The 24,408-nt window shown below is 57.4% G+C and overlaps 1 protein-coding gene across 1 annotated transcript in view; it reads left to right on the top strand.

Moving 5' to 3' along the window:
* The window catches only part of CCDC13 (coiled-coil domain containing 13), a 45,116-nt gene extending 22,636 nt beyond the window's left edge, over positions 1-22,480 (top strand). Inside the window, exons 8-16 of the mRNA XM_036267240.1 lie at positions 2,146-2,307; positions 4,779-4,955; positions 5,063-5,269; positions 7,243-7,355; positions 7,788-7,871; positions 10,080-10,202; positions 19,224-19,375; positions 21,689-21,803; positions 22,321-22,480. Coding sequence (XP_036123133.1) covers positions 2,146-2,307; positions 4,779-4,955; positions 5,063-5,269; positions 7,243-7,355; positions 7,788-7,871; positions 10,080-10,202; positions 19,224-19,375; positions 21,689-21,803; positions 22,321-22,480 — 1,293 coding nt within the window. The remainder of the gene's footprint in view (positions 1-2,145; positions 2,308-4,778; positions 4,956-5,062; positions 5,270-7,242; positions 7,356-7,787; positions 7,872-10,079; positions 10,203-19,223; positions 19,376-21,688; positions 21,804-22,320) is intronic.
* The last annotated feature ends 1,928 nt before the right edge of the window (positions 22,481-24,408 follow it).

The raw sequence follows: 24,408 nt of genomic DNA, 5'->3' as shown, positions 1-24,408 counted from the left end.
CCTGCGCACAGTGGGTTATGATGGAACCTGCCCACGGGGTGTCGGGAGGGCCCTGTGCACAGTGGGTTATGATGGAACCTGCCCACGGGGCGTCGGGAGGGCCCTGCGCACAGTGGGTTATGATGGGACCTGCCCACGGGGCCGTCGGGAGGGCCCTGCGCACAGTGGGTTATGATGGGACCTGCCCACGGGGCCGTCGGGAGGACCCTGCGCACAGTGGGTCATGATGGGACCTGCCCACGGGGCATCGGGAGGACCCTGCGCACAGTGGGTTATGATGGAACCTGCCCACGGGGTGTCGGGAGGGCCCTGTGCACAGTGGGTTATGATGGAACCTGCCCACGGGGTGTCGGGAGGGCCCTGCGCACAGTGGGTTATGATGGAACCTGCCCACGGGGTGTCGGGAGGGCCCTGCGCACAGTGGGTTATGATGGAACCTGCCCACGGGGTGTCGGGAGGGCCCTGCGCACAGTGGGTTATGATGGAACCTGCCCACGGGGCGTCGGGAGGGCCCTGCGCACAGTGGGTTATGATGGGACCTGCCCATGGGGCCGTCGGGAGGGCCCTGCGCACAGTGGGTTATGATGGAACCTGCCCACGGGGTGTCGGGAGGGCCCTGCGCACAGTGGGTTATGATGGAACCTGCCCACGGGGCGTCGGGAGGGCCCTGCGCACAGTGGGTTATGATGGGACCTGCCCATGGGGCGTCGGGAGGACCAAGGAGTCAGTGTGTTTAAAATGCCCAACACAGTGCTGGGCGTGGAGGAAGCGCTGTACCGAGGTCAGCTGAGCTTGGGTTCCTCTTTTTTGTCTTCAAACCAAGAAAGACCAGCAGGTGTGTGACTGCCACAGTTGCCAAGCACGTTGCCTTAACCCTAGGGACTTCAGGGTCACAACTCCTGGGTGGCTTTTATCCTCAGAGTCTCCTGTGGGGTCTTGGAAGCCAACATGAAGGGGGAAAGGTCTCCAAAAAACTGTAATTAATGACCAGCGTGTGGCCTTGGGGTTCAAGAGACCCAAGTGTGAGTCTGGCCTGAGTCACTGATCCACAAGTTCTGTGACCTTGGGCAAATCACGTCTCTGTGCCTTAGTCTCCTCACTTGTGAAATGGAAACGCTAGTCCTTTGCTCATGGGTTGTGATGGGTTAAATGAAATAGCCTTTGTAAAGCACGGTGCTTGGACATAATAAGCACTTAACACAGTCATTGTTAAATTGTGCAAATAAATCATTAAAAGTAATCCTGTGTTCTTTAACGCTTAATGGAATTACCACACAATGCCACACGAGGGCGCTGACATGTGCTTTCACAGCCGTACCGCTGCCCTTGCCTGGTGAGCCTGGTGAATTTTGCCCAGGCGCAGGCTTCCCAACTTTGTTCCATCGTTTATGTTGTGTTGACATGGGAACCAGAGTTAGAAGGACCCTAGGAATTGTCCACTTCGACCCCAGTGCTATAAACCATCTACCGGCCCCTTGCGGAGAGTCTGTGAGGACTGGGTCCAGTGCTGAGGCCTTAGGGTTGCTCAAGGCTCTTGTTCAAAACGCAGGCCCAGGACCCTTCCCCTGGAGGTCTGACGTGTTTGTGTGGAGTGGGTCCCAAGCTTTGTCATTCCAAGAGGCTCAGACAAGTTCAGGGTATACCCTCAGGGCCATTTCACAGATGACAGACCTGAGGTTCAGAGAAGGTGAGTAATCTGTGCAGGTCACACAGCCAGTGCGGCCCTGAGCTGGTCTCGGCCTCCCCCCATCTCCTCTACAGCCTCTCTTGCCAGGGGCCAGGACCTGGGGCCTCCCGAGGAGCACAGCACATCTTGGGTGGTCTTCCTTGTCCTGAGACCCTCCCACAGCTCCTTCCCAGGTTCCTGGGGCCCCCATCTGCTTCTTGGCCTCAAGACTCTCAGAGATGGGGGATTTTTCTCATTTACTTTGAAGTTTCTCTTTTCTAGTGTCTTCTTGTTTTGCTCAAGGTGCCACCTCAGATCCCTCCCCACCCTGGTCCCTCTCATATGGGGCTTCCACATCCATCTGGCTCTGTGGTGCCCTCTGTCTGGCGGGGTCTCCCGTCACACCTCAGGGCGGCCTCTCCGCGGGGTCGAGTCTGACTGCAGCCTGGTTGTGGAACAACGAGTCTCGCCACCCTCAGGTTCGAGAGCTGGAGAAGCAGCTGGGGCAGACCCAGAGCCGGTCTGTGGGAACGGCCAGCGACGAGCTGTCTGTCTGTCCAGACCCGAGGAAGATGTCGGCACAGGAGAAAAACCTGCTGAGGATCCGTAACCTGGAAAGGGAAAAACAGGAAGGCTGGGAGGTAATGCATGCCCGGGGGGGGTGGAGAGGGGGGACCAGGACCGCCCCTGCAGGGCGTAGCGGCAGGAGACCGCGGCGGGCCAGGGATGGCGGGGTCACCTCTGCACATGATCCTCACGTCCTGTCCACCCAGCCGAGCCGCCTGACTGGATCCTCACCCTGAGCCCATCGCATGAACTCGGGGTGGCCCCATCCTGCCCACTGGGAGACGCTGGATGTGAAACTCGCTCTGTGAAGGGAGAGGAAGGCGTCCAGCCCCAGAGCTGTGCAGAGCTGGGTGGCTCTAGAGGAGGGGCGCCCGGGCTGCCGAGGGAGGGCAGGCTGGCGTCAGCCCAGGGCCTGCCCTCCCTGCCCACAGGGGCGGTCAGGAGCCAGACTGCCAGGCTGAGCCATGAGGGGTGTCGGCCCTTGTGGCTGACCAGTCTGGAGGTGGCCTAGCTCCGGCACGGGTGGGTCCAGAGAGTTGGGGCCTGGTCTCAGCACCAGGGTTAGCTTCACTCTCACCCATGGGGACTCCTGAGGGTCCCAGCTGCCATCCTCCAGCCAGCCCCACAGAGGGATTCCTGCCCCCAAGAGTTAAGCCCCAGAATCAAGTGTCATTGCCTGGCTTAGGCCTGTCCCCATCTTAGCTCAGCCAATCGCTGTAGCTGCGGGTACAGGATGCTTTGATTGGCCAAGCTTCACGTATCTGACCCCAGGACTGGGGAATGGGTCAGCCTCCCCAAACTCCATCTGAGAGTGGGGAGTAGGGGCTTCCTTGAGGAGGAGGTGCTGGCAGCCCGAGGGAGTCGCTTCGGTGACCCCGGCCATGGGCTTCCTAACGGCGAGTCCTAACAGGGAGGCTTCCGTTTGTGAGCACCCTGTGCTGGGCCCTGTGCTCGGAAGACTGACCAGCGCCACGCGGTACCTCCCGTATTCCTAGACCAGCAGGTTCAGGAAGGGAACGGTGAGACGGGCCGGGCCAGCAGGACCCTATGTGCTGGCCAGGGATTTGGGCTTTTCTCTCAAAGGCAGTGGAGAGCCGGCAGAGTGTTAAGTTGTGGAGGGCCGAGGTCAGCATGTGTTTTGGAAAGGTCACAGGGTCAGGCCTGGGGGTGGTCGAGGGGGCATGGGAGGCAGGAGACATGACCAAGGACCTGCACCAAGATGGTAGGACTCAAGTGGAGGGCCGGGACCCTGGGATGTTGAGGGTTGGCCTTATGGGGCTCAGTGGCTGATGAGGAAGGGACGGAAGGAGGAAGGATGACAAAGGACTTCCAGTGAGCGTGATGGGCTGGCAGGGGACACAGAGAGGTTTCCAGGGAGATGGGAGTGGAGATATGAAAATGCTGGGTTTGGGGAGCACCTTGGCGGACGGACACGTTCACACAGGGTATGGGGGACCTAGCAGACCATTCGAAGCCACAGTGTGTGCAGTAGGAAGTGGTTTCCTGTGTGCACTTCCTGCTGGGCGCCCCCAGGGCCTGGGGCGTGCGGACAGCAGAGCGACTGGGGAGCAACGCCTGCCTCCCTGCGAAGAGCTGTGGTGGTGGATCCCTCACGTTCTCCTGGTCTTCATCTCTGTAACTCCCTTCGCCAAGGATCTGAGAGTCTTTTCCAGCAATAACTAACCAGGACCAAGTCAGATTCTGGCATCTGCTGCTCCTCACCCTCCTCGGTGTTTCAGTCTCGGCTCTGAGGGTTTACTCTAATCTGGCCTCGGCCCCTCGCTCACTGGGCTCCAGCCATACATGTTCCACCCCAGGGCCTTTGCACTTACTTTCTTCTCCTTCAGTCTCCGCTCAGATGCCCCCTTTTCAGAGAGACCTCCCCTGACGATAGCACTGCATTCCCTCTCCCTTCTCAGTGAGCGGTTATTGCCATCTGTCTCCCCCAGGAGGGTATCAGCTCCTTGGGGACGAGGACTCTGGTTCTCGCCTGTAGCCCAGCTCCTATAACAATGCCAGGCACATAGTGGGCCCTCGGGAAGTGTTGGAGAAGGAATGAATGAACGAGAGGCTCCAAAGGCGTTTGCAGCGCTGAGTCCCAGTCTGGCTGATTAGCCGAGGAGTCTGGGGTGCTGTGCTTGAGGGAGTGAGCTGATGGAGTGGTGGGCGGGGCCTCCTTTCTCATGCTAGCCCGCGGTGGGCACTTCAGCCTGAACCCTAACTGAGTGCTCAGGCAGGGTGGGGGTGAGGACAGACCCCGAGGGGGCCAGGGCGTCTCCTCTCACGTCTGACTCTGGCAGAGCAGGGACAGCTGCCTGATCACCTTGTGCTTGAGCTGAGGGAAGGAGTGCTGTCACCCACTGGTGACGTTTGCCGTGTGCTCCAGCGAGGGCTGGAGTCAGGGCCCCGGCTCCACTGACTTGCTCTGTGGCCTTCGACAAGCCCCCGTCCCCTGCTGGGCCTCCCCGGTGAGTGGGAGCGAGGAGCAGGGTGTGGATGAGGGCCCGCTCAGCCCGCTGCCCAGGACTGCACTTTCTGGTTCCAGAAACTCGCTGGTGAGCGGGATGCCCTCCAGAGAGAGCTTGACGAGCTGAAAAAGAAGTTCGAGGGCGTGAGGTCCCGGAACAAGGTGCTGTCCGGCGAAGTGAAGACCCTCAGGAGTCAAATGGGGACCCTAGTGGAAAAGGGCCGGCATGACGATGAGCTCATTGATGCCCTCATGGTACGGCCCAGCGCTCAGGCAAGGCAGCCCCAACCCCTCCCAGTCTTCCCTTGTCCTTCCTGAACCACGGGTCACGGCGACCCTCCTGCCCTCCCGCTTGGCCCCAGGACCAGCTGAAGCAGCTGCAGGAGATCCTGGGGAGCCTGAGTCTGCAGGAGGAGAAGACGCGCGCATCCCAGCACCGCCTGGACCAGCAGCTCAACAACGAGGCTCAGCAGAGCAGCAGCCTGGTCGCCCAGCTGCAGGCCATGGTGGCCGAGCGGGAGGCCAAGGTGCGGCAGCTGGAGCTGGAGCTGGGGCAGCGCGGTGTGCAGGTGAGGAGGGCACCGGCTCGGCCCAGCACCCGCTCCCAAGTCCTGGCCGGTCCACCCACCACCATGCAGAGACATCTCAGCCACTTGCACATCTTTCACCTGCCTTTGTCCGAGTGACCCCACACCCTACTGGCTCCACTTTGGCCCCCTGATTCCATCTGGCTCCCCAGCCATTCTGCACACCCCTCCCCTCTCAGGTACAAACGGATTGTCTCCCTGCTCTGCATAAAACTGTCCACGGCTCCCCATCATCCTTGCCCTCAGCCACTCCTCGAGGTTCTGGGCTCCTTCCAGCTCACCCTCTCCCTCCCCAGCGGTGGCCCTTATCCTCATGATCCAAGGTGGTGGCTAGAGCGCCAGCCTTCACATTCACATTCCAGGTAGTGGGAGCCACACTTCCTCCTCCAGCTGGCAGGGCACCACGTGACCAGCTCATGCTGCCACCCTCCCTTCCCCCACACTCTGGCCGCAGGGATGTCATTTAGCTCCTCACACGCCCTGCCCGTTCCCACTCCAGGCCTGTGCACATGACTCCCCTCCCCCACCGCCCTGCCTGGCCAGCTGCCCCTCAGCGCTTAGTATGAGCGCCTCCAGGAGGTGCCAGGGCCCCCGTTCTCTGTTATGTACCCCTCCTGGGCTCTCTCTGAACTCCCTGTACATCCCCAAGCCAAACTTTTGTTACACCATGTGACCGTTGTCTGGTTGTCCCCCAAACTCCCGTTGAGACACAGACTAAGGTGGCACCCATCACAGTGGACACTCAAGACATGATGTCCAGTGCACGAGCTCCTTCCTGAAGATGTCCTGCCGCCTCGGATGCCCTGGGTGCCGCTGGGGCTGCTAGGAGCGTGGCCCCTTCCTAGGGCGACGGTGGCACTGGGGGCAGGGAACTCGGTGGCCTCTGGGAGAAGGGTTCCTAGACATTCACACAGGCCTCCAGTGGCAGAGGAGCCGCCCCGCCAGGCTGGCTGGCACCGCCGCGGCGTGTCTCAGAGCAACCCCGCTCTGTTCGCAGGGCTCTGTGGTCCGGGCGGAGGCTCGGGCGCCCAGGGAGCCCTGAGCCTGGGCTGGTGTAGGCGTTTGTCCCGCAGCCGTCACCTCCAGGGCAGCCGGGCCACAGGGTTGGCTGTGGAGGGGAGGCTGAAGGAGAGCCGGGGGCAAGGAAGGCCTGGGGACAGAGCATGTGTGACAGTGAGTGGGGCGTCTCCTTGAGGCCTCACCCTGCTCCTCACCCAGGCCCCTGGGAGCGACGTCTGAAGGGGCACACGGGACATTGCAGCATCTTCACCTCGCCATTCTCCTGGCTCCAGGTACACTAAAGAGGACTGAGCCTCCCCTCCAAGGTCCCCAGCCGCCTGGGGCAAACACTCCCCACCAGACAAGTCGGCGATGCTGCGAGTTTCCTCAGGGCGGCTGGGGCTGGGGTGCCAGGTTGCTTGTCCACTCCTTGTTGGCCTCCTGCTGGGGTCCCCCAGTGTTCCTTCTTCAGCTGGCCCTCACCAGCCAGCCGTCCTGAGACGGGGAGGGGGAGAGGCCTGGGAAGCCAGCCCGCCCCAAGGTTCTCAGCCCTGCTAGACGCTCCGGCTCCAGGGGTCGGGAAGACCCAAGCGTCCAGCCAGCAGAGGCAGGTGGCCTCAGGTCACACCTGGCCGTGTAGGCGGGGCTGCGGGGGGGCCCACGCAGGACATCAGTGTGTGACCGCCCACAGGCCTTGCACTTCCCTTTGGGACCAGAATGTAGGGCAGCTTTCTGGCCCGGTCACTGTCCTCGCACCATGTGGCTCCTTTCTGAAGGAGGCTTTATTCGATGTCATTGTCATGCAGGCAGGGCCTCCGCCAAGCGGCCTCACTTTCACTCCTGAAAAGAAGCTCTTTCATGTCCCCTGGCAGCCCCGAAGCCGAGCCAAGGCCCCTCCTGCCTTGTCCGGGCCTCTGAGCCAGGCCCTGAGAATGGACCCCTGTCTGTCCTTGCAGTACCATCGAACTGAAGGAGTGGGAGAGGGATCCAGTGGGCCCGAGGTCAGCTCCGTCCACGCCAAGCCCCCGGCCTCGGCAGGCGATCACGTGGGCAGGCCCGGGCCTTCTCGGTGAGTACGAGCCGGGCTGGAGGGGTCGGGAGTGCACGTGAATTATTCCGAAGGAAGGACGTTCCCGCGGCGGCTGGGAAGCCGAGGGCGCAGTTCGAAGATGGCCGTGGTGTGGCCCCTCCAGTCCCGGCCTCCCCCGTTCCGTTAGCGCCGCCTCTGCAGGAAGGAGCATCGGGCCAGGCGCGACCTCCAGAGCGCTCCCTGTAAAGGCCTCTCGGAACTCACCTGCCTCTGGGTTCACAGCACAGACCTGGGTTGAATTGTTCGAGGCTCTGATGTCTCCTGGTTCTCTCGTTTTGAGCAAGAGTTCTGGAAAGAAGAGCGGCAGACGCACAGGCTGCGACGAAGCGGCACTGGCCCCTCCGCGGGCACCGCCCAGCTGGGGAGGCCCGGCCTGCCCGCCCGTGTGACAGCCCTTCTGCCCTCACACAGCTCTGTGACCAGCCTGGGCCACACGCTCGTGGAATCGGCTCTCACGTGGCCTTCCCAGCCCAGTCCTCACGGGGCCTCGCCCAGGTGAGAACCCAGGAGCCGCGGACGCTCAGTCCTTCCCAGTCTTGACTGCGCGGCTGGGACTGCCTCCCATTGAAAGGAGGGGAAACTGAGGCCAGACCAAGTCCAGGAGCTCTTCCAAGGTTACGCGAGGTCATGGGCGGTCTGGAGGCCAGTGCCTTGCCCCGGGCGACAGGCTTCAGAACTGGCCTTGGCCTCTGATTTGCAGACTGGTGTCCCTGCGGCCTCAGGGGACAGGAGGCGCCAGGGCCTGCAGCCCGCACCTGCCCTTGTCTTCTCTTGCCCCTGAGAGCCGGTCTCCAGGGGAGAATCCACGTCACATGCCTTCCCGCCTGAAGGCACTGATACCCTCAGTCCTCTGGCCCCATCTTTGTGACAGAATCAAGCCTCAGTGCAAAAAGGCTCTTTGTTCTCCCTGCCAGCTCGCAGACAAAGGGTGGCTCTGTCCTGCCTCAGCCCTGTCCTGAGCCCTGCCCACTGTCCGCTGGGACCGTGCCCCGCTGTCCGCGCGCCCCACCTGCTCCCCACCCCGCGGGCACCTCAGCTCAGGTTCTGTCAGAGCCGCTGGGGGGCGGGTCCCACCTTGGACCTGCTGTGTGGCTCTGGGGAAATGGGTCCGCTCGGGGCTTGTTTCCCGAGAAGAGCCTGAGACACTTCTGGCTCGACATTTGCCAGCACTTGGACGGTGGGCCAAGGCCAGCCCTGCGGCTGCCCCACTCATCCTGGAGTCAAGGGGCACCTGGCAGGGAGGGGCCAACCCTGAGCCTTAGGGCTCATCCCGCGGTCCTCTGCCAGCCGCAGAGAGCGGGGAGGCTCTGCCTCCGGAGGCTTTAGTCACAGCAGCAGGAGCAGGGAGACGGACAAGGTCACCCCTTGAGGTTGCTCCCGGCCCCTGTGGCTGTGACCTTTACATTACATGGATGTGGGAGCCAGTGTGCTGGGCCACCCACCTGCTGGTCCCCACGCTGTTTCTCCACAGCACACAGACATTTACTGAGCCCGACCGCCTGCGGGCCTGCCTTCATGGAGCCTCCAGTCCCCTCGCGTCGGTGGCAGGACCAGTGTGCATGGGCGGGGTGACCGCAGAGAAGGTGTCTGTCAGGGACGGCCTGGAGACTGGGGGGTGCCTGGGAGCAGGGGGTGAGGGAACCGGCTCCTTCCTCCTGCCGCTCACCCCGACGTGGGAGACCATGGACACGACTAGAAGGCTTTCCTGACTGGTGCACACACAGACCAGCTGGGATCTGCCGGGTTAGATGTAGGTTTGGATTTGGCAGCAGGTCTGGGCCAGGGACTGGGATCCTGAGTTTCCAACAAGATCACGGGTGATGGCCCAGCCCCGACTCAGAGACCACACTCTGAGCAGCAAGGCCTTAGAGGATATTTATGAGTCGGAACATGGAGAAGCCTCCATCCTCAGAGCCTGTGTCAACCATCCCCATCCCTGTGCAGAGGGACACCTGGGGCAGAGGGGGAAAGAGACCTGCCCAAGACCGCAGAGCGCGTTAGCCTCTGGGCTCGTGTCCTGCGTCCCCTGATGTTGGAAGAGCAAAGCCAGGGTCACCAGGGTCTCACTGGGAAAGGAGAGGGCACAGCAGAGGGCAGTGTGGGATTCACACGTGGCTTTGGGGGTTGCGGGGAGGGCAGAGCGTATCTTCTGTCCTGACCCCAGCCAGCAGTGAAGGGCTGCTCGGCAGGCCCAGTGGTCAGGAGGGAAGCAGCAATGGCCTGAATCAGGTCTGGGGAAAACAGACCAAGTCACAAAGCCAGGTGTCTGGGCTTCCAGACTTGGCTGGGCTCGGGTCCAAACCAGATGTGCAGGAGGGCTGGAGCAGGCTGGCACTGGGCAGGGAAGCCAGGCCCCAGGCCACACAGGTACCCAGGGCACCCCAGGTCCCCAAAAGCCAACTTCTGTAGCCGCCAGACTGATTCCAAGGCCCTACAGGGACTGGATGAGCAGAGAGGCTGATGCCACTGTAGCCCTGGTGGGGCTGGGTGTGCAGCCAGGTCACTGAGGTCCGGAGACTTCAGCAGGGCCAAGAACGGAGGGCTGAGGGGAGCCAGGGAGGACCAGGAAGGCCAGGAGGGACTAGGTGGATTCCTTCTCTCTGGCCATCTCTGAGGACCCCTGAATGCCCTTCAACTCTGCCACCGTCACAGTGCGTCTTCGCGTAACCCCTCAAATGACCTCCTGCCCCATCCTGCCCCCAGGTTCTCGGACTCCCCAGAACAAAAAGGCTGGCAAGCCCAGGTGACCGAGCTCAAGGCCCTTTGGCAGGCCACCGAGGTGGAACGCGACCGGCTCACCCAGTTTGTCGCAGTCCTGCAGAAACGGTAACTCGTGGGCTCAGGGACTCACTTGCATGGGCCTGAGTGGGTTGGGGTGGACAGCCTGGCACAGGGCATCTCTCGGGGATGGGGCCAGGCCTCGTCCACGGCTGCCTCCACCTGACTGGAGAGTTCGGCTCCCACAGTGTTGGGCCAGGGCGTTCCCAGACACAGCGCACGTCCCCACCCAAGTGCCCCACAACTTGGCGCCCTGTCATCACTGGCTGGCCCTGTCCTGTGGAGCTGTTGCAGGCAGTGGGCATGAGGTGGGAGTCTTGGGAGAGGCTCCCCGGAGTAGTTAAGTCAGTCAAAGCAACCGCCAGTAGTTAAGTGTGGTGAGCGCGGCACTGTCCTGGGCGGCACTCGGGCGAGACCGGCGTCAGGGATGCAGAGGAAGGGAGCAGCTAGTGTCCGGGAGGCCAGGGAGCGAGTGGCCCAAGGCAGGGAACCAGGAGGTGGTTTTCTCCAAGGGGTTGTTGACAGGCTTCCATTCAGATAAATCAGCGCTCCTCACTCAAGTGACCCTTTTGGCAGGAAATGCAGGTGCCCGTGCCAACACATGGCCCAACCACGTGACCCCACAGTGAGAATACACAGGACACTGTGAGTTCCCGCCCTATTCGGCCATATCACATGTCAGTCAGGGCTCTGGTGACAGGCAGGAGAAACCAATTCTGGCCAAGTGAAGGGAAAGGCAGATATTCAAAGGATGCTGGCCAACTCCCAGACCAGAGCAGGAGAGCAGCCCAAGAAGGCCCAGGAGTCTTGGTAGCAGGAACCCTGGCCGTGTCCCCTGGGCCGCGGGAAGGGTGAAGACCCAGAGGCATTTGGTTCCAGTCCTGTGGTTCTGGGAGAGAAGGCCTAGCCAGCCTGGTCGCTCTCGGGCCCCTCCCTGGACACAGGCCAGGCACCGGTCGGAAGTACTTGCAGGTGCTCACAGATGGAGGAGGGGCGGTATGCCAGAGAGAAGAAAGAATACCGCTGCCAGGGGGGTAGGGGAGCTGGGGAGCGGTCCCCGGGCCCAGCGGGCAGTGAGAAGCAGTCGGTGCTCTCTGTCATCTTCTCCTGCAGTGCGCAGGGAGGGCCTGATCTTCAGACGCACTGGGCCTGTGAGAAAACTAACAGCAATCGTCGTCTGTAATGCAGGGGTGTGGGTAGTTCGGCCCGCGGCCCATCGGGTGGAAGAAACACTCCACTCGGGCTTTCTCCCCCGTTCCCTTTGAGTTGCTCCTGGGTTTCGGGCTTTTGTGAACCAAGGTGGCCCAGTGATCTATTTCTGCATTAGAAACCACCCCAAGTGTAGTGGCTTCAAACACCTTGGTTTATTCCTCCTCATGACTCTGTGGCTTGCCTGCTTGATTCTGCTTCACACAAGCCAGCCAGGATCACTCCCCTGGCCCCATTCCGCTGGAGCTGGGGGCTGCTCAGTTCTCCTCACGTGGCCTCTTGTCCACGTGACACCTCGCCTCCCAGGGCCTCTCCACGCAGAGCTGGGATCGGGGTGCAGCAAGCAAGGCGCCTGGGGCTCAACCCTGAAGGAGGCACTCCCTCTCAGAGCCCCACACCTGTGATCCTCGCCCAGCTGACACCCCAGACCTCATGGGGTTCACTCTGCTGCTCTGTGTCACTTTGGGGTGTGGGGGAGCTCTGTGAGGCTGTCCCGGACCATTGGCCTTTTCTGCTCTGGACCATTGCTGCCTCCCCGGGCCCTGACAAGGAGAGGGGAGCCCGGCCCTCTCCGAACTCAGATCCCCTCCAGTCTGTTGGATTTCTCACCCCGAACTGCAGGACCTTCCTTTCCAGAGACTCTCAGTGTCCACTCCTCTCTTCACCTGCAGAGTCTGTCCCAGTCTGGCGCAGGGGGAGGGCTTTCCATGTGCAGCTCCCCCTTCTCTTGGACTCTGCTTACAAATTCTGACTGCTTCAGCCCTACCCGATCTTATTCCTGCACCCCAGTGAGACTGCTGTGCTGGGCTTGGGCCCCCCGCATGCCCCATGTGCAGGCAGGGGCCTCAGGCTGAAAGCCCTGTTTCCCGCCCCTCAAGGCCTGTGTCCAGTGTGCAGTGTGTGAAAACAGGACTGTTCTCACGTTCCGTGTTTCTAGTTGTTTACGATAGGAGGTGCTAGCCCCGTTAGTCAGCCATGACAGATGTCACTATTATTTTTGTTTATTTTTTTTTTCTTTATTGATTTTAGAGAGAGAGGAAGGGAGAGGGGGGGAGTGATAGAAACATTGATGAGAGAGAACATTGATTGGCCACCTCCTGCATGCCCCCCAGTGGGGATCAGGCCCACAACCTGGGCATGTGTCCTGGCCGGGAATCAAACCGGCGACCTCTTGGTGCATGGGTCGATGCTCAACCACTGAGCCACACGGGCCGGACTCTTTAAAAGGCATATAGTTTGCTTTGTTTGTAAATTCCATGTAAGAATTTGTATTTGAACGGTAACGTTTAATACAGTCTCATTTTTGTAATATTTAGAAATATTTTGAGCATCTGAATTGATTTTCTACTTGGCATATGTTTTCTTTGCTCTTTTTTTCTTCATTCTTCTCTCTTATAGTATTGGATGGAGCAAGTTTTATTTCCTTGTCTTGTATACACGTTTGGAAGTTACACATTCTATCGCTGTTCTTCCAGTGCTTACCCTTAACTGCTAACATAAAACTCAGACAGTCAAAGGTCAGTGGGGTTTTTTATTTTCTTCTTGAGCAACAGAATAAATTTAGAAAGTGCTGTGATTTCCCTACATGTGTCTTCGTGTTACTATTTTCTAATATTTCCCTCCCATATTCTTTTTTTAAACACTCTGAAATTAACCCTCCAAATCTGTCCCGTTAAAAAAAATAGTCAGTATTCATTTACTTTTGCCAATGTGCTTGAAGAAGTCTTCTCAATGTTACTTGCTCAATCTTCCTTTCGGGCTCAGTTTTGTTTTGTTTTGTTTACTGAAGTGCACCCTTTATTTAGTTCAGCGAGACCATGTGAAGGGCAAACTCTGAGTCTTTGTTTATTTTTAAATGTCTTTGTTATGCCTTTCTCCAGAGCCAGAGTATAATTGGGCATAGAATTCTAGATAGATGGGTGTTTTTTCTCAGCCTGGGAGGCTGTGACAGTCTTGTCTTTGAGCACCGGCTGTTGCTAAAAAGAAAAGTGCTCTCCTTTGATGTTGTTACTTTGTAGCTGTGCCCTTTCTCTCTGGCTGCTTTTTCAGAGCTTCTCTGTTCTGACATTTTGAAGTTTCACTATGATGTGTCCAGATACTTTATTCTTCTCTTTAGGAAATAGTGTGCTTTCCACCCTTAGGACTTCCATCTACGTATTTCCTCCCCAGCCCCCCTTTGTCCCTATTCTTTTCACCGAAAATTCCTAGTCAACGTGTGTTCCACCTTCTTTTCCTTTTTCCCACTCTTAAACATTCTTAATATTTGAGGCTGATTACTGGGTGGTTTTTTTTTTCACATCTGTCTTCTGACTTACTCATTCTCTTGCGTTGCACTTTGGCTGCCATGAAATCTGTTTTAATAACTGCATTTTTTATTTCTAGCCATTCTTCTTTCTATCGAACCCCCTGTTCCCTTTCTTAAGCATTTGTTCTTTCAATAAGATTTCTTGCCTTTCTCTTTTTAATAATTTTAAGCTCAGTCCCTTTAAGTTGCTCTCTCGTCTTCACTACTTAGGATGCTAAGAAACGTCCGTTGACTCCCCCTATGGTGAAGTATCTCCCGTGTGGTTTGTATTGTTGTTTGATTTTGTGAGTTTAACTTCAGAGTATTTTTTCTTGTTGCCGTTCTTAGGTCATGAAAGTGCCCCTCCAGAATGGTTCTGCTTTTGTTTCTGGGGGCCTTCTGGGGTTTCAGTGGTCTCTGATTGGTAATGTATGCTAATTTACTGGTTTGGGGTTTCCGAAACCCTGAGTGCTGGCCTTGTTTTCAGTTGTCTCATGATCCGTGCTCCCCCCACCGCGGGCCTGGTGGATGGCAGGACTTCTCGCCACTTCCCTGGCTGGGTGGAGACTCAGACCAGAAACCAGGCGCTCGGGCCTCGAGAACTACGCAGAGAGCTGGCTTGCAGCTGTCTTCTCTGAGCCCACGTTCACGTCCTCTGCTCTCACACTGGCATTAAAACCCCGGAGTTATGTGATTGGAAGTTTTATTCGTTTTACTATGACAAACGTGTACTTCTTACAAAAAGCCTCCTTTTCCAACCCCCACAATTTTCTGTTCCTCATAGAAAAGAACTGTTAGAACTTCCAAAATGTTTTCTTTGCACATCCAAAAATATGTATGAATATATATGTGTATATGTATATGCACAATATGTGCACATTTGTATAATTAAAAGATGGGCTCATACTAGACACATCTCTACATTTTTGTGGGAGTAAGTCCATTGTCATAAATTTCTAACAATGGAATCTCTGAATCAAAGAATATGCACGTTTAAAAGGATGTTCACAAATAATGGCAACTTGCCCTTTTAAAATTAATCCATTTACATTCCCCCCCAATAATGGTAACTATTGACCATTTCTTCCCCATGCTAAGTTTTATCAGTTGTTAACATTTTTGCCAAACTGAAAAGGAACAGCAATATCTCATTGTTGTTTTTACCTGCTTTGCAATAACCAAAAGTGGGGATGTATATATTTTTCACACGTTCATGGCCTTTTTCATGTTCTGTTCTGTTAACTGCCTATTATACTATCGTATATTTTTAGTGACTTGTTTCTATGTTTTCTTTAGATCTCTAAAGAGCTCTTTATGTACTATTGATCTTCATAGAGATTTTTTTTTTTTTATCCTCATCCGAAGACATTTTTCCATTTTTTGTACAGACAGAGTGGGAGGGAGAGAGAGGAAGAAAGAGAGAGGGAAACATCGATGTGAAAGGGCCACATCGAGTGGCTGCCACCCGCACGACCAACCAGGGCCGGGGACAAACTGCAACCGAGGTACATGCCCCTAGCGGGAACCGAACCCGGGTCTCTCCGGACCACAGGCGGACGCTCTAACCGCTGAGCCAAACCGGCCAGGGCCTTCATAGAGATCTTATATCATTTGTACTAAATTGATTCCTGGGTATGGGGACGTCCTTATCTGAGAATTCTTTATCACTATTCCAACGGTTACAGTCCTTGTAAGCAAACTTTTTGGCTCAGCAGTTAAGACTGTCGGCCTGTGGACCAAAGGGTTGCAGGTTCTATTCCTGTCAAGGGCACATACTTGGGTTGTGTGATCGATCCCGAGCCCTGGTCAGAGTCGTGTGGGAGGCAGCCAATCTGTGTGTCTCTCTCACATCAATGTCTCTCCCTCCCTCTCTCCCCCTCTCCCTCCCTCTCTCCCACTCTCTCTAAAAAAAAAATCAATGAAAAAATATCCTTGGGTAAGGATTAACAACAAAATATTCACTAATGACTTGATCACTTGATAGTTATCACTTCCCATTGCCATTCTATCCATTTCATCAAACTCTTAAAATAGATAAAAATCAATTACAAAGTAATAAGGGCAGATCTGCCCTGGCTGGTGTGGCTCAGTGGTTAGAGCGTTGGTCCATGCCCCCAAGAGTCACTGGTTTGATTTCTGGTCAAGGGTACATACCTCAGTGGCAGGTTCGACCACCAGCTCTAGTCTAGGGGGGCTGTCAATCGATCGATGTGTCCCTCTCACATCGATGTTTCTCTCTACCTCTCTCTCTCTCTCTCTCTCTCTCTCTTCCCCTCCCTTCCTCAGGTGAGGATTAACAAAATAAATTTTAAAAATGAACTTTAAAAAAGGGCAGATCTTTAAAAATATCTGGAGTTTCATGAGGTTGATGCACACGGTGTTGGAGAGCTGCTAGGACCTCACTCAAAGCCATTGACAAACGAGAGTCCCGCTGCCTTAGCTCAGCTACTGAAGAAGAGCCGGTGAGAACATAGGCCGCTCCAGGGGAGTCCTGGGAGCACCAGTGGGTCCGAGAGGGTCGGAGCGGAAGCTGACGCGGCTGCGCAGGCGAGGAGGGGAGCTGGCTCTGCACTGTCTGCAGGGAAAGCTGTGGGCCCCTGATGGTCAGACCTGGAAGCAGCGGAGGAGGCGGGCGGCTCCCAGGCCACGGCCAAGCAGGAGTGATGGTGACACTGATCAAGAGGCACATTGCGGGAGTGGAGTAAGGTGTCAGCGAGATAACCAGAGACGCACAGCCGAACTGTAAAGGAGCATTTGATTATATCGGCGGGCGGGGGCTCTCCCCAAATCCTCAGCAACCTGCCTTCTTTGCTGCCCGCTTTTAAAGCACAAACTACAGAAAAAAAATAATACATTCTCTTGGCGCCGCTTTGGCACCATTAAGGAGGCTGATACAGAGAAGGGGAGAGAGGAGCTTGTTAGAGGTCAGGGCAACCATTAATCTCCTTTTTCTCATGGTTCCTCTGAGTTTCCCAAGGCCATCATTAACCCCTTATCTTCACAGTCTTCTTCGGGTTTCTCAAGGCCCTTATGTTGAAAGAGTCTGCCAGGGTGCGGACGTGCAGGAACTGAGGGTCAGAATGGAGTCATTACAGGAGCAGGGAGAAATCCGGAGTTCGGTTGTTCCTGAAGTTTGTGGGAATTCATGAAATGCTTTAGCATTTTATGTGGTGTTCGCTGTCAGTTTCATTTATGACTCCCCCATCACGGATGGAATACAAACGTAAACGAAACGCAAGCTTTCGTGACCGATGTAACAAACCAACGAAAGCCCCGCTCCCACAGATGGTAGTCCCCCCTCAGTTCCTCCGCGTAGGTCACGAGCATCCGTGCTTATTTGCTTTTACGTTTTATATTATAAATTTTTAATGAGGTCATATATTATGCACAATCTTCTGCTCCTATTGCACTTAGTAATACATCGCAGATATTCTCTATGTCAGTATAGATTCTTTTTATGGCCACAGAGTATTGTATTAGGTTGATCCACTCTGATTGAAGGTCCAGTTACTGACAAAGGGTGTTCTACGGATTCCTGTGGCTCTTGCTCCTTTTCGCCAGTCCCAGGACTTGGTCTGTGGCGTCTGCACGGTGGCTCTGCCTCGTGCTTTCTCGTTGCCAGAGCAGTGCCAGCCGGCAGACGTCCCGTGACGCGATGTCCACCGTGCCGGCCAGTGAAGTGGTCATTAGCCACGTGGGGCTTTGAGCACTTCCATGCGGCTGGTGTGACCAAGCAACTGAATTTTTAATTCCGTCCGATGATCATTAATTTCAATTTAAATAGCACACGTGCCCATCACGCTGGCGGGCACTGTGCCGACCCGCGTGGCTGTCTCATGTTCTCTCATATTCCACGGTACAAATACGCTACCTCTTGTTCTGTCTCCCCTGTGGATGGACCTTTAGGTGGTTGGAGTCTTTTTGCTTTTGCAGATAAAGTTTCAAGGAGCATGCTCCACTGACTTGTGTTAAGAGGCTGTGTACTGTGTCCGTGTACTGTTTTGTGTTAACAGCTGTATACTTTTCAAAACTGTCACCATTTGGTTCCTTCTTGACTCTTCACCAAGGTGCAAAGACCACTTCCTGCAACCCTGTGAATTCCCCGGCAGCCACTCTGATCTGCATGTGTGTGTGTGAGCTTTGCCTGGGCTAAATCTCGGGGAGTCCGGCTTCCAGATGAACCTGTGGTATCACCCGAGTCGCAAAGGCCACACCCCTGGCCCCAGTGAGATTAAACAAATCTTTCATGTGAAATAACAAGGTCTTCATGGTCCCCGAATTCATGACAGGCATATAGACAAGAACAATTTTAATAACCATAAATAGTAAGCAACTGAAAGCAATCACAACTCCAAGAAAAGCAATAATTAAGAAAGGAATTGTAGGCCCTGGCCGGTTTGGCTCAGCGGTTGGGGCACGTACCAAAAAAAAAAAGAAAGAAAGAGAAGAAAAGGAAGGAATTGTAACCATTGCATGTCTAATGTAACCCCTGCGGCAGGCCGGATTTTGTCCCCAGGACACTGTCTCCGTTCCTGTGCCCATGCATACTGTATATCATAGGCAAAGGGACTCTGCAGATATCATTATTGTTATGGACCCTAAAACAGGGAGATTATCCTGGATTGCCAGGTCGGCCCAGTGTAATCACTTGAGCCCTTAAAAACAGAAATTTCTCCAGCAGGTCTGAGAGAGCCGTGCAGAAGGCATGGAGACCCAGGGGCTGAGCAGGGTCTCTGTCTGCCTTTGACGAGGGAGGGGGCCGAATGGCCTCTAAGAGACGACAATGACCCAGCCAACTACTAGCAGGAATCAGGGGCCTCAGTCCTTCAGTTGAAACTGAATTCTTCCAACAGCCTTAATGAACCTGGAAGCGGAGTGTCCCCCAGAACCTCCAGGTCAGAGCGCAGGTCAGCGAGCGCCTTGGTTCTGGCTTGGAGAACCTGGAGCCGGGACACCAGCAGCGACTGCGGACCCTCTGACCTACAGAGCTGAGCGAGAATAAATCCGTGTCATTTTAAGCTGTTATGTTTATCCTTAAACCTCAAAAATAGCAGCATTGCCCAGGTTGGGTAGCTCAGTTGGTTAGAACATTGTCTTGATACACCAAGGTTGTAGGCTCCATACCTGGTCAGGGCACATACAGGAAGCAACCACTGAATGCATAAATAAGTGGAACAGCAAATCCATGTCTCTCTCTCTCTCTCCCCCCCTTCCACTCCCCTCCTTCCCTCTCTCTCTCTCTAAAAAAATTAAAACAGCAGCCTGAGCATCTATGGAAACAAGGCAGTAAAGAAAGCAACAGCTGTAAGGGTTAGAAGTGCTTGCTTCTGGGGAGCAGGAATTGGGAGGGGGGAGGGTGCCGATTTGTTTCCTTTTCAGCCTTAGAGGGAAAGACAGGATTTTAAAACGCATGTTCCTGTGTCACTGCAACAAAAGTAAGGAAGAACCCGTCCCACCACCAGTGTAAGCTGCGCCCACCTCGCTGAGAGCCAGAGCAGGTGGGGTGGCTGCCCTGGCCGGGCGCATGGCTGAGCCTGAGTCAGGCAGTCAGTCCCTCTGGGTCCCGGCGTCCCCAGGGTGGAGGAGAGCAGCGGCAAGCTTCTGGAGTCGGAGAGGCGGCTGCAGGAGGAGCGGCAGCGCACCGTGGTGCTGGAGCAGCATCTGGAGAAGATGCGCCTGGAGCCCGGGGGCACGGCCGCCCCGAGAGCCGCGTCCAGGAGCAGAGCAGGTAGGGCTGCCCAGAGGCCCAGTGGCCGGCGCGGGAAGCCTGGCGGCTCGCGGAGGAGCCCGTCAGCAGCCCCATGGAGGACCACGTGGGATGCAGAGGCCTCCATCAGGGTGGCGCTCGGCCTGTCCCTGCTGCTGCGCGTCCTCTTCCCCTGGCCTCCGTTCACAACCAGGGGCCCCAGGGTGCCACCCCCAGCTCGCCTGCAAGCCCGTGGGATGAGGTGGCAGTGCCCTGGCTGAATGTCCTCAGCCACCCCCCTCGGTCCTGAGCTGACTGGCTGTGGGGCAAAGCTGGACTGCTGGGAGCCAGAGCAGCCGAGGCTGCCCAGCAGGGAGTCCCCTGGGCCTCCCGCAGCGGTCTCAGCAGGCTGAAGGGGCCGGTGCCCAGGCCTGGGGCCGTGGGCTCCTGCCACCACCCTCAGCCTTCAGCTTCATCTCAGGGTCTGAGGGGCTGCGTCATTGTCCCCACCAGCAGCACAAAGGGGAGAAGGGAAGGGGCCAACCTGCTGCTGGCCTTGTGAGCGCGTGACCCTAAGGTCGCTCGTGCCACCTCTGCTTTCATGGCCTTGGCCAGCCCCTGGCCATGTGAGCACACCCAGCTGCGGAGGGGCGAGATCGTCCTGAACCGAAAGTTCTGTTGCTCTAGCACCGTGGTCTCCAGATCAGCAGTGTGAGCATCTCGTGGGGCCGGGCAAGCTGGGGGTGCAGGATGCCAGAGCCAGAAGCCTTTCTGGGGTGTCTGACTCCCAGGGAGCCAGAATCTCCCGTGTGGAGGGCTGTGCCTGCCTCGGACATCCCGTCCCAACCCTCCGGAGCTCTGCAGTGTCTCCACTGCCCTGCCTCTCAAGCCCCGCCCAGCCAAGGACGCTCAGACCTTGTTCCCAGCCCAGAGATCAGAACAGGAGACAAAAGGGAGTTGTGCCCTTCTCCCTCCTCCCAGCAGCAGGGCCCAGGGCTCGGGGGGTCTTCCAGGTGCTGCGAGAATCCAGGCTGAGGAAGGTCCTGGGCCTGAGCCTTGCTGGCACTCCTGGGCCCTCAGGAACGGGTCCCCAAGGATGTGGTGTCTCCAGGCCTTAGGCTCACCTCCTGCTGAGCAGCCCTCCCACCCTGGGGGTGCTGAACCAAGGCAGGAAAAGCTGCCCCAATCCTGCCTCAACTGAGGGGCCCCTTCCTGAGCGAGAGTGTCATGTGACCTGTGCCCCTGCTGGCCCGTGACATGGGCAGAGCAGCACCTCTGCAGGGCACAGTTCCCACTCTGTAAAACGAGGAGACCTGATTCTGGGATTTGGTCCCTCGAGGCAGTTCCAGTGAAGAAGGCAGGGAGCAAACGCAGTGACAGACAGGACAGGTTAGACGCGGCAGGTGCTATGGCTTGAAGCAGAGAAAGGGCAGGTGGTCCGAGAGAGCTGCTGTTTTCATGGGGCGGCCAGCAAATCTCCTAACGAGGTGACATCTGAGCAGAGATGGCGGAAGTGGGAGGGAAGAGGCGCACAGATACCGGAGGGAAGAGCACGTGCAAAGGCACTGTGCTGGGGGCTTGGCTGGCAGCCTGGAGGGACCGTAAGGAAGCAGTGAAGCCTGAGCAAGAGAGGGGAGGGGAGCATGGGGTGAGGTCAGAGGAGCCGTGGGGTGCTGAGGTGGTCCATCGACAGGGCCTTGCGGGCCAAGCGTGAATTCACTCAGGCCCTGCGGAGTTCTGCATGCAAGAACTACTGTCCTCATCGGACAGGTGGGGAAAGCAGCTCAAAGAAGTTGATGGTTTATGTGAAGCCACACAGCAGGGGGGAAGCCAGGTGTGCTGATGTCAGGTGGTTCTCCCTGAGCCACCACCCTGGGGACCGCCGTCTGGGGGCTTTTTCAGCACAGAGGTTTTCTGGTGCTGTGATCATGCCCCGGTTCCCACAGCTGGGCTTTGATTTCTTTCCCTGAGCATTCCAGGCCCTGACCCCAGCCACCCTGGACCCTCTGTGTGTGTGGATGGAGCTGCTGCCAGGATGGGGACGGGGGAGGGAGCCAGCTGCAGTGACTGCCTGACTCAGGCCCCGCCCCCTTCCAGAAACTTGTAAAATACAAAGATGGGCGGAGCAACGAGGAACCACCTTGGTGCAAAGTTGGGGCTATATAGCAGAGGCCATAGCCAGTGTCGGGGGAATGCAGAGCAGGTATCAGGGAGGGCTTCCAGAGGGAGGTGGGCCTTGAAGGAGATCCAGTGTTTCAACAGGCCGACACAGGAAGTGGGCAGTTGGGGAGGGGAAGGTGACTGTTAGCACAGGGCCATGGCCTCATCACAGAAAGTGTTTGTGACTGCCCACAGGTCTGCCCACCTCTAACACCAGGCACAACCCGAATGGGGGCGAGAGGAAGGACCCATCTTTCACCCAGCTCTCCAGCATGCCCATGGAGTCCCAGATCGAGGAGCTGACCACCAGGTGCCCGCCCTGTCCTCCTGAGGGTGGCGTTGTCCGGGTGGAGGTGCTCCAGTGAGCAGAAGGATCACCTCCCCCCCTTTTGACTTCTGTTTGCCCCGAGGCTGGTCCTGCTGAGCCGCGGGTGGTAGGCCTGTAATTCAGTGACTGGCCATCAGGAGGCAGAGTCTCAGCCATGACCCTGAAAACCCCAAAGTCCTAAGAGAAGTTTTATTAAGCTTGGGCTGCTGAACCCACTTTTCTCACTCAGCTAAACCTTTCAGAGTCCATGTAGTGATGGGGAAGGAGGGAGGGGAACCTCTACAAATTAGTAGCATCCTCGAGACAGCCAGCATTTGGAGAGCTACCTGGTGCCAGGCCCGGGGCTGTGGGCGATATTCCCCAGGGCTGTGGGAGGATGGGCGGGTCACAGAGCCCCGCTGACAGCCCCCGGGGCCCTCTGTGCGCGTGAGCACACACACACACACACACACACACACACACCAGCTCGCCCCCCACTGAGCCCTCTCTCCATGTCCAGGCTGGCCATCCAGGCGGAGGAGAATGAGATGCTGAGGGCTGCCCTGGGCAGCGCCCTGCGGGGAAAGGAGGAGGACTTCCGAGTGTACCACGAGACCCTGGACCAGGTGAAAGGGGTCTTCCTGAAGGCCCTCAGGCAGAAGAAGGCAGACAAGCGCTAGGACAGCAGCCCAATGTCACTCTGGCCAGACTGGGCGGCCAGCTCAGCCCCTGCTCCTGAAAAGGCTCCTCGAGGTGACAGATCCAACATTTCAGGCCAGGAGGGCGAAGTACAGGCCTGGAGGAGCCCTGGGCCGGCGTGGCCGCGGCAGAGGAGAGGCCCAGCAGCCTGCCCAGCCTCAGCGGGGGCTCTGGGACAACCAGCTGGCCTGGAACCGTACCCTCTCCCGGACAGGTGCTCATTCCCTTGTCCCAGGGCCCCGCTGGAGCCCTGCATGCCCACACGTCATGTGCACAGAAGAGCCCTTGAGCTTCGGGCTGGGATCATCCCCCAGGGCACCCAGCCCACCTGCCCCTCACCAGGGCACCCCTGTACCACCCCCATGGCTCCACCTGTGGGCATCCCCACCCTCTGCAGATCTGGGGGCACGATGCTCCCGGCCACCTTGTCGGGACACTCCTCAGGGCTCTTCCTTAGATGCAGACCCCAGACTTGTAATAATAATGATTATTTTCATAATCGCTGCAGCTCCCAATGAGTGAGGATCTACTATGGAAACCTGAGCCCGTCTAGTCCTCTCGTACCCCAGGGGACTGTCATTCTGTTTACACGTGGGAAACTGGCTCACAGAAAGAAGCTGAGTTAATATTTAACTCTGACCCGCCTAACTGCAAAAGCAGGGTCTCCTTCGAAGCAGAGTAGCCAGGGCAGGCACACCCCCCCCTATGCTGGGCAGCCCCCCCTCAAGCCAGCTGCTCCAAGAGGTGCCTCCATGTGCTTCCAGGGGCTGCTGGTGGATGAGGGCAGAGGTGAGGCTGGGCTGGAGCTTGGGCAGGAGTCCAGGTGAAGGCACGGTGCGCCGCCTTGGGGTGGGGGGCACTGCTGCAGGAGAGAGCCCAGGACCGCTCCCAGATACCTGGCCACACCTGTGCACACGCAGGCCCACACACACATGCAGATGCGTATGCATTCCCAGCCTCGGGAGCGCCAGCCACAGTGTCCGCGCGCACCCACACACAGGCCCAGCTGCACACTCAGGCTCTCCACACAGGAGGACCGTGTGACACAGGGAGTGGGCCGAACTCGGCATCAGAGCACCAGGCCCAGCAGTTGGGACCTTCACCTGCAGGCGAAGGGGAGAAGCAGGCAGAGACCAGCCATCCTCCTCCGGGATGGCGGATAAGCTGGGGTCCCCTCAGGGGAGTACAGGGTGGCCTGGCTCACACCCTGACCACTCAAGGCTCAGGGCTGAGTCTGAGAGAGGAAGGGCCATCAGTCACGGGGCCTGAACGGGTGGGGTGCATGGGGCAGTCCCCGTTCCCCGCTCGCTCTCCCCAGCCCTGTGGCCTTGGGCATGCTCCTTACCCCTCCCCCCCCAGCCTCCATTCGTGATCTGTGAGACGGGACAGTACCAGGGCCCTCCCTCCAGGGCTGCTGCAGGTGTCACAGAAGAACGCAGACATTTTGCTGATTCCTAGCTTGCTGTTTACCCCTGTACAAGGGACGTGTCCCCGCAGACGGGTTTCAGCCCACACTGATGAAGGAGGATCTCTGCGAGAGGGGGCGGTGCAGTCACACATAGTGAGCCCGTGCAGACGTTCTGGGGCAAACCCTTCAGCTGCATCTCCAGAGATCGGTCTGGGCGTTCAGTCCTTGCTTAGGCCGGAGGTGGGTGTGACTACTGGTTCAACTTACAGGTCTACAGGCAGCCTGGGGCTCTGCTGGGGAGCGGGCACCTGCCATCAGCACCCCAGCTGAGCACCGGTCTGCTCCAGCCCCCATCGGAGTCTCCCTGCAGGAGTCACTGAGTTCAACAGTGTCAAGTGCTAGAGGAGCAGCTGGCATTAGCACTACCCTGTGAGTTCAACAGACCAAACGGCTCCTCTGCCCCAGGCATGGGTCCTGGGTGAGGCAGACTCCATCCCTGAG

The sequence above is a fragment of the Molossus molossus genome, unplaced genomic scaffold, assembly GCF_014108415.1.
Source record: "Molossus molossus isolate mMolMol1 unplaced genomic scaffold, mMolMol1.p scaffold_m16_p_18, whole genome shotgun sequence".
NCBI lineage: Eukaryota > Metazoa > Chordata > Mammalia > Chiroptera > Molossidae > Molossus > Molossus molossus.
Note: the sequence above shows the minus strand (reverse complement) of the source record. Positions and strands in the feature narration are given on the sequence as shown.